The following is an 8,344-nucleotide window of genomic DNA, read 5'->3' as shown; positions in this document are numbered from 1 at the left end:
GCTTCTAGTTCATCCGTGGTGGTGAGATCAATCATCTGAGTGGCCTCTTGTGAGATCAATCACACGAGTGGCCTCTTCTAGGTCATCCTTAGTGAGAAGGATGAGATTAATCACTTGAGTGGATGCTTGTGCTCGTAGCTTTGTGATGCGCTATTGATCTATTAGGATTTTGTTCGTTTGATCCATTGCCACATTTGCTTGATCCATCATATGAGAAAGATTTTACGTTGTCCCACTTTGTGTTTCTCAGGTGCTGCTGGGGGTTAATTTATCCAAAACAACCTTTGTTGCAGGGTCCTTGAAGGCTTGGTCAATAATTACAAGAGCTCCTCCACTTAAGCTTATAGTTTGTCTCGTTGCTCCTTCTCCCAACCTATTTCACTTCAACCAACTTGTCTTTGAGTGAATCGATTTCTCGGTTTGCTCCTTCCTCCCTTTGGTCGCTTGGGCAATGATCTCTTGCACTTTGCTTTCTTTCACCTTCGATTGAGACTTTTTGGCTTCCAAGGTTGTGCATTCGCTTCGAATCTCTATAAACTTGTCTTTGCTTCTTGTAGGCCAAATTCCATTGTGCCAAGGGCTAGAAGTTCTCCTAGACATGTGCAATTACAATGATGTCTCTCCAAAAGATCTAGAAGTATTTGTCATATACTATGTGAGATCTCGTTTAGTAAACTTGCTAATATCGTTGTGAGGGTTCGGTGGTAAGCCTTCTTTGCCATACAAGATCCACATATTCACTACAAATATTCGTGAGGTGCAGTCTTACTTGGCTCTCCTTGAAGGGCTTCCTCTTGAATTGGTTACTTTCCTTTGTTCTTTGTTCCTAGTTGTTTGGGCCACTCCATCTAATGTGACAGAATAAGTGGAGATGGTGAAGGGCTTGGACCGGTGGTGCAGGGGAGAGGAGGTGACAGAATAAGTGGAGATGGTGAAGGGCTTGGACCGAAGTATGGGGAAGAGAAATACCTCCAACTCTACAAGCTTTGAGGGAAGCTCATCGAAAAGGTCTTCCAAATTTTTTTGCCATAGGTGGTTGCTCCACTATGATCTCTTCTTCCCTTTTTGTGAGTAGGAATGCCCCCCAATCTCGCATGCTTTTTACTTGCCCACCCTCTGCCTGTTGACAATATCATACTAAGAGGTCCATACAAGATTATGCATCTTTCTTGGCTATCCAACAAACAACCCCACTATTTCTCTATCATCAACAAAAGAATAATACAAAGGCCTTACAATAGAAGCATGATACAAAGTCCTTACATCACAAGCATATGAAGCAATTTGACTAAGGAGACGATTATCAAAGGTAGACCAACTTGCTAATACACAGCCAACAATAATATTTTGTGATAGCCAAACAACAAAGTATAGTCAAAGAATAAAGTATACCAAAAACAAGCATATTGATGTCAGAGTACATCTAAGAAAGAGTGCAAAATAGAAATATCACACACTACAACATCTGATAGCAAAGAAAATATTATAGATATCTTTACTGAACTACTTGATAGAGAGCTTTTCACAAAACACACATGAGCTCTTGGTTTGACTTAGAGGAGGAAAGACATTCCCATTAAGAGGGAGTGCTGACAAAACTGTGATGATCTACAAATTTTGACTCAAACATCATATTGAGGAAAATACCAATTTCATGATGTTGACCTTAAGTAAAGGTATTGAGTATGCAATCCCAACATCATGTTTAATAGCAATATAATAAATATGTGCAATATTGCTTATATATGCACTGATATGATAGAGAGTGCTAAAATAGCCTTCTAGGGTCGTAGAACCCTAACCCTGATACGGATTTGTATACATTCAACTAATGTAGTGTACAATTAGTCTTTTGTATTGTGTTCTCATTCTCTGTCTAGCTCTGGCCCCACTCTCACTAATATTAGGGTTAGGGTTGTGGAAGCCCAATCCTAATAGGGATTTGTATATATTCAACTAATGTAGTGTTTAGTTAGTCTTTGTATATATTCCCAGACTCTTTGAAAAGGGGTGTGACAAACGTCATCTTTAAAATTTTGATTGGTGCTTCGATTTATGGCAATCTTGCCACATCCCACACCAATAATACGAGAAACAAATTAGGTCCCCATCATCACTCCCCCAAATCCATCTTTGCTGGGACAAGTGGCATGGCATGCAAATGGGAGGAACACATCCCAGCCCCATGAGATTGTGTTATATCACTGTCCACAAGATTTTTGTCATCCAGCAATCATTGCCTTGTGCTCTGTGCAGTAACACAAGCAAGCACAATAGAAAGGTGCAGCATGCCCCTTTATGCAGGCAATGTTCAGAAGAGGTCCTGGCTGTGCTAGCACAGATATGGCTTCTTTGAACACAGTCATGTGTAGAGTCCAGCCAACAAGAGGACAAAGGAGCAAGCTTTGTCTACTGAAAACTGGATCTTGCTGGTTCAACCAAAACCATTCCTTCACTTTCAAGGATCATGTATCCTGCTCTTCACAGGAAGATGCCGGAAGACACATTCACACAATTTCCCTAATTACATTTGCTGCATCATCCCACCTGCCAGCTTCAGCAAAGATGTTTGAGAGCATCATGCGAGCTCCAGTATTGTGCGGATCCAACTCAAAAATTCGCTCTGCTGCACGTTTTCCCCGATTGACATCACCATGGACTTTGCAAGCACTAAGCAAGGTCAACCATGCCACAGGACTAGAATGGGCGGGCATTTTATTAAGAAAGTTTTCCGCCTCAACAAGCAACCCTGCTCGACCAAAAAGGTCAGCCATACAAGAATAATGCTCTGCAGTTGGTACAATGCCATAAACTTGACACATAGACTTAAAGAACTGACGGCCTTCATCAACTAAACCCGCATGGCTGCATGCTGAGAGAACACTGACAAAGGTGATCTCGTTTGGTGTCATGCCATCACAATGCATTTGTTGAAACAGTTTACGGACCTCTTTACCATGTCCATGCTGAGAATATGCAGCAATCATTGTATTCCATGATGCCACATCTCGTTTAGGCATTCTTGAAAAAATTCTTCTTGCTTCTTTAAGATTTCCACATTTGCTATACAGGTTTGTGAGTGCAGTTGCCACTACCACATCTGACTCATCTCCACTTTCAACAACGCAGGCATGAATCAACTTGCCCTCTAGTAGGTCTGGCAGGCTAGCACATGCATCAAGCATGCCAACGAACGTGACATTGTCTGGCTTCAAACCTTCTTGTTGCATACGTTGGAAAAGTACAAAAGCCTCTCTGCCATGCCCATGCCGGGTATATGCCGTGATCATTGCATTAAAAGAAATGACATTTTGAATAGGGATTTTAGCAAAAACATTGTGTGCATCATCCAATGTACCACATTTTCCATACATGTTAATCAGGGCAATTCTTATACTGACATCTGACTCTAGAACCCTCTCAACAATCAACATATGAATGAGCTTACCCTCTATTGTGGCTGTTATGCTAGCAATTGCATCAAGGATGCTAAGAAAGGTAACTTTGTCTGGCTCGACATCTTCATGGCACATTTGTTCAAACACTTGAAGAGCCTCTTTGCCACAACCTTGTTGGGCATAGACTGCTATCATTGCAGTAAATGAAACCACACTTTGTTTAAGTATTGCAGAAAATACTCTCCATGCATCGTCCAATTTGCCGCATTTTCCATACATGTTGACGAGGGCTGTACTCAAGAAAACATCTACTTCAATTCCACTGTCAACAATCAAGGAATGGACCGCCTCACCCTGGGCTGAGACTTTAAAGTCTGCACATGCATCGAGGATAGTGATGAAGCTAATCTTGTTCGGCTTGATACCCTCCTGTTGCATTTGCTGAAACAATGCAAGGGCTCCTTTTGCATATCCATGCTCAACGTATGCTGCAATCATAGCAGTCCATGAGATTACGTTTCTTCTCGCCATATTGTCAAATGTTCTCTGTACATCTTCTAGACTCCCACATTTGCTATACATGTTGATCAGGGCAGTAGCAACAATGACATCTGTCTCAGCTCCACTGTCAATGATGAGACGATGGATCAACTTGCCATCTGCAAAAGTTGTCGGGCTGACACAAGCATTAAGAATACTTACAAAGGTCACATTGCTTGGCTTCACATCGTCCTGCATCATCTGTTGAAAAATATGCAAAGCCTCTTTGCCACATCCATGCTGGGCATATGCCATGATCATCGTATTCCATGTAATCACATTTCGACCTTGCATTTTGTCAAACATGGACTGAGCGCACATTAAATTCCCACACTTGCCATACAGATTGAGGAGGGAAGTTCCTATAACAATATCTGACTCCATACCCCTCTCAACAATATGGGCATGGAATACTTTGCCGATCCTTAAGGCTCCTAAACTGGCACAGGCATCAAGGATGCTGATAAAGGCAACTCTGTCTGGCTTCACACCTTGCCTGAGCATTCGTTCAAAGAGTCGTAGGGCTTCTTTGGGATGACCATGCGTGGTATATGCTGTGATTAGTACTGTCCATGAGATCACATTCCTTTCTGGCATGCTAGCAAAGACGCTCACTGCTATCTGCAAGCACTCACACTTACCATACATAGTGAGAAGAGCATTTGCTACAGAGACATCAGTCAAGATTCCATGCTCAACAAGGTAGGCATGCACCAGCTTGCCATACTCTAGGGCTGACGGACTGGCACATGCATTGAGAGCATTGATAAATGTCTTCCTATCAGGCATCACCCTTTTAAGGAGCATCTGTTGTAAAAGTTTATATGCCTTCTCACCATGGCCAACATAGGCATAGGCTCCCATCATGATGTTCCATGATATTATACTTCTTTGCTGCATGTAATAAAAAATTCGGCATGCATCCTCGGGACTGCCACATTTGCCATACATGCTGATCAGCTGGTTTCCAAGACAGTTATCATTATCTAATCCATCTCCAACGAGAATGGCATGGACTCGCATAGCATCCGGGAGGGATCTTATGCTGGCACATCTGTTCACAATGTAAGCGCAAATTGTATTTTTTGCTCGAATGCCACGTTTATGTAGACACTCAAGAATGTCCAGCGCTTCCTTCACTTGTCCCTGCCTACACAATGAGATTGCATCCTCTAAGGTATATTCTTTCGGTTCTGCTTCAAAAACAGCATGAAAGTTTGACAGGCCACAACCAGCACCCAGATGTAGCGATTGCATACGATTTCTCCAAACTGGCGTGATAAGTCACAAGCAACAATGGGTCAAAAAGAGACAAAATTTAAGCTGCTCGTTAGTCATCTTCTGATCTAAAACATCGAACTACCGTCGTTAAGAAGCTTGATGAAACAGCTTACCGAGCATTACGGATGCTTGCTCTGAATAGACATGAAATTGGGCCCTTGTCAAATCCTGCCGTGAGCGGATGGAGAGTCCATTCTCAGAGTCGTCTTTGTTAGTTTTTAGAGTTCGATTGCAGCTTATGGTTTAATTTAAATCTTTCACCCAAGTAATCTTATTTAAACACCACTTAGGCCTAACTCAAGAGAGGAAATGATGAGAAGGTATATGTAATGTATAGTTTCTTATTGTGTAGTGATTGTGGTGAGTGATATAGTAATTTTACATTCTCAATTTCATTCCCCCCCACGCCCGCCCCCCCCCTCCCAAATACTTTGCTCACTTTGGTAGAAGCATAGTCAAATCACATATAATCCAACATGGTCGTCTTCCAAAGTGTTTTGATGGGAAAGTAGTTTTGCATGGTGGCAGAAGAGCTTCTCCATGGTGGGGGTAACGTGTGCATGTATGTTTTGTGTCCATGTGTATGGGTTGTTAAGGGGTTTGTTTCTTTATGAATAAGGTGATGAATTCACATTTGCAAACATGAAAATGGTACTGTATTATTAGATTCAAGTGTTTTTCTATAACGTTGATATTGTACTTTATTTTCTTGTACCAATGATGCTTGGTACGAACCAAATTTCTTTTGTGATCATGATTTAGGTGAAGGAGAGGTATTTTTGAAGGAGTTTTGTAGGAGAAACTAATGTGTCGTCTTTGTAGCAGATAGATTCTGTGATGATTTTCGCATGCATGATGAGGATGTCGGGTACGTAGAGAACATTTTGCTTGAGCTATGGGCTTTTGTTCACATCAATGTTACATGATGTCAAGGATGAGGTATGGGCTTTTGTTCATTATCAGACATCAATGTTACATGATGTCAAGGTTGCTTTCCCTTACACTATGTGTAATGATGCATGTTATAAAACAATGCATCTGTATATGAATGTAAGCCTATATTTGTTAGCATAATGGAAAGTCTAGCCACATTGTAAAGTGTGAAGGTAATACATAGTGTTTCCAAATCATGAATTGTTTGGCATCGTAACGTTCGAGGTGTATATGATTTTTTGTACAACGTATTAAAAGTGAAGTAGTAACGGTTAACATTTAAGGGTGGTTGGTTGGGGGAGGTATGAAGGAATTATTAATATGTGATGGCAACATCATTTATGACTTTTAAGTAATGGCAAACATTTGTTGAAATGTAGGCTTGTGTTATGCACGTATGTAGGTTATAGAGTGATCTGTCCAATATGCATATGTTGCTCCACAATGATTATTTATGTTGGTTATGTTACTCCAGGTGTGATCTTGTGTTCCGTTTATTATTGTAATGTGATTACATTGTCGTGTGTAATTGAAAGTAATCATAATTTCTTGTAATGTGCATGACTCTTCTGTTTGTTGCAGCATGTCAATGTTGATCAGTATAACGTTGGGTGTTTCAAAAGGAGACGATAGTAGATCATGTAATAATTGAAAGAAAATTTGTATTGTTTAGATGGTGGCTTGTATATGTTTGAAATTGCACATAGTGGACAATTTTCTCTACTTTTCAATGGTAATGTTGTTTTGTATTAGGGTGCAAGTAGAATGATTGTTAATGCATTGGAAATTTGTGGATCACAATGTTCAATTCTAGTCTCTTGGAAACAAATGATGTTAGAGATCATAAGTGTTTATGTGGCTTGTATGTCTTCTCTATATATAGTCATATCTTTGTTTTGTTGGATTTTGCTGTTTAGGTTTTGCCATCTTGATTAACTTGTCAATGTTTCCATTTCTATATGAACATATCTATCTATTGTTGTTGGAGTGGTTGAAGTAACTGAAAGTTTTCAATTTTCTTTTTACGTGAGAGTGTTGTATATGCAAGTCCATGCATGCGAATTCATGTTGGCACGAAAGCTAGCTTCTCCATCGTAAGGCCTTGTGCTCTATAAATGGTTCTAGCTATAGCTGGTTGGATTGGGAATTATTGTCGAGTGAGGATGCTTGTTTAAGAGGGACTGATTTGTACTTCTCTTGTAACTCAAAACATTGGTACCCATTTGCGATATTGATGATTGTTGTTATGCATGGAAGTTGTTTTGCCTTGTTTCATTTCCTAATTGTGGGTTCTAAAATTGAATCCATACAATGTCATCATTCTCATATGTGGACATACCCATGAAAACGCCATCTACACCATTTATTAATCCATCTTGTTGATTAATGTTTTATGAACATAGTTCAACTAGCATTCCTTCTTTAATTTGTATCGTCATTCTTAGTCCATCTATTGCTAAGGGTCTTCTAATATTTTAGATGAAATATGACTATTATTATTGAACATATCAATTGCTTTGATGTTGTATTCTTTACCTGTTGTTTTGTGAAATACTTTGTTATTATGTTTGTTCGTTTCTCGGTTAGTATAGTAAAGGTGGGGGAAAGTATGATCTTAAGGTGGTTCACAGAAGCAACTTTGGTTGATGTACTATATTTGTTTAGTAGTGTGTGTGCACTTTCTAAAAGAGCTCGGTGCTTGTATGACTTGGTTGCTGTTTTGCTGCATTGTTTTTTGAAGCTCGTAACGTCAAGGTTTTGTCATCAGTATGTGTTTGCCAGTGTTTAAAACGTGTCTCTCTCTAGTTTGACTACCCTATTATTTTTGACTGGTTTGGCTTGGTGCAAATCTCCATAGTAGATGATATCAAACATTTCCAAAGAAGTCCGCATGATTTCTTTGGAAGGTTCTCATGCGAAGGTCTATGAAATTAGGTCAAGTCTTTGGTTTGTAGTGGTTGGTAGATGTAATGCAGAGTGTATAGTGGTTTCATTTATGCTATAAGCTACTTTTCTTGTTTAAGCTACATCAACACATGTAGTAATTCATAATCTACATGTGGGAGTGTTTGCAAGCCTTGCACTATAAGCTGGAGTAGGTATGTTTTTCGTATGCCAGCTCCACCTGTTAGAAACAAGTGTATTTTTTCTTATCGATGAATTCTTTTTCATATGATGATGTCATCGAATAG

The 8,344-nt window shown here is 39.9% G+C and overlaps 1 protein-coding gene across 1 annotated transcript; it reads right to left on the bottom strand.

Annotated features, from left to right (window-relative positions):
* Positions 1–2,057: 2,057 nt before the first annotated feature.
* LOC147880632 (pentatricopeptide repeat-containing protein At5g27110-like) lies at positions 2,058–5,415 on the bottom strand. The gene is made up of 2 exons (XM_087370893.1): positions 5,333–5,415; positions 2,058–5,209 (listed from the first exon to the last, which is right to left on the bottom strand). Exons 1-2 carry the CDS (start codon positions 5,337–5,339, stop codon positions 2,508–2,510), a joined length of 2,709 nt encoding a protein of 902 aa, XP_087227019.1. The 5' UTR covers positions 5,340–5,415; the 3' UTR covers positions 2,058–2,507.
* Between the last annotated feature and the right edge of the window lie 2,929 nt (positions 5,416–8,344).

The sequence above is a fragment of the Dipteris shenzhenensis genome, chromosome 32 (genome assembly GCF_047967505.1).
Source record: "Dipteris shenzhenensis isolate YYH24624 ecotype China chromosome 32, Dip_SZ_1.0, whole genome shotgun sequence".
NCBI lineage: Eukaryota > Viridiplantae > Streptophyta > Polypodiopsida > Gleicheniales > Dipteridaceae > Dipteris > Dipteris shenzhenensis.
This window is presented reverse-complemented; position numbering and strand designations above follow the sequence as displayed.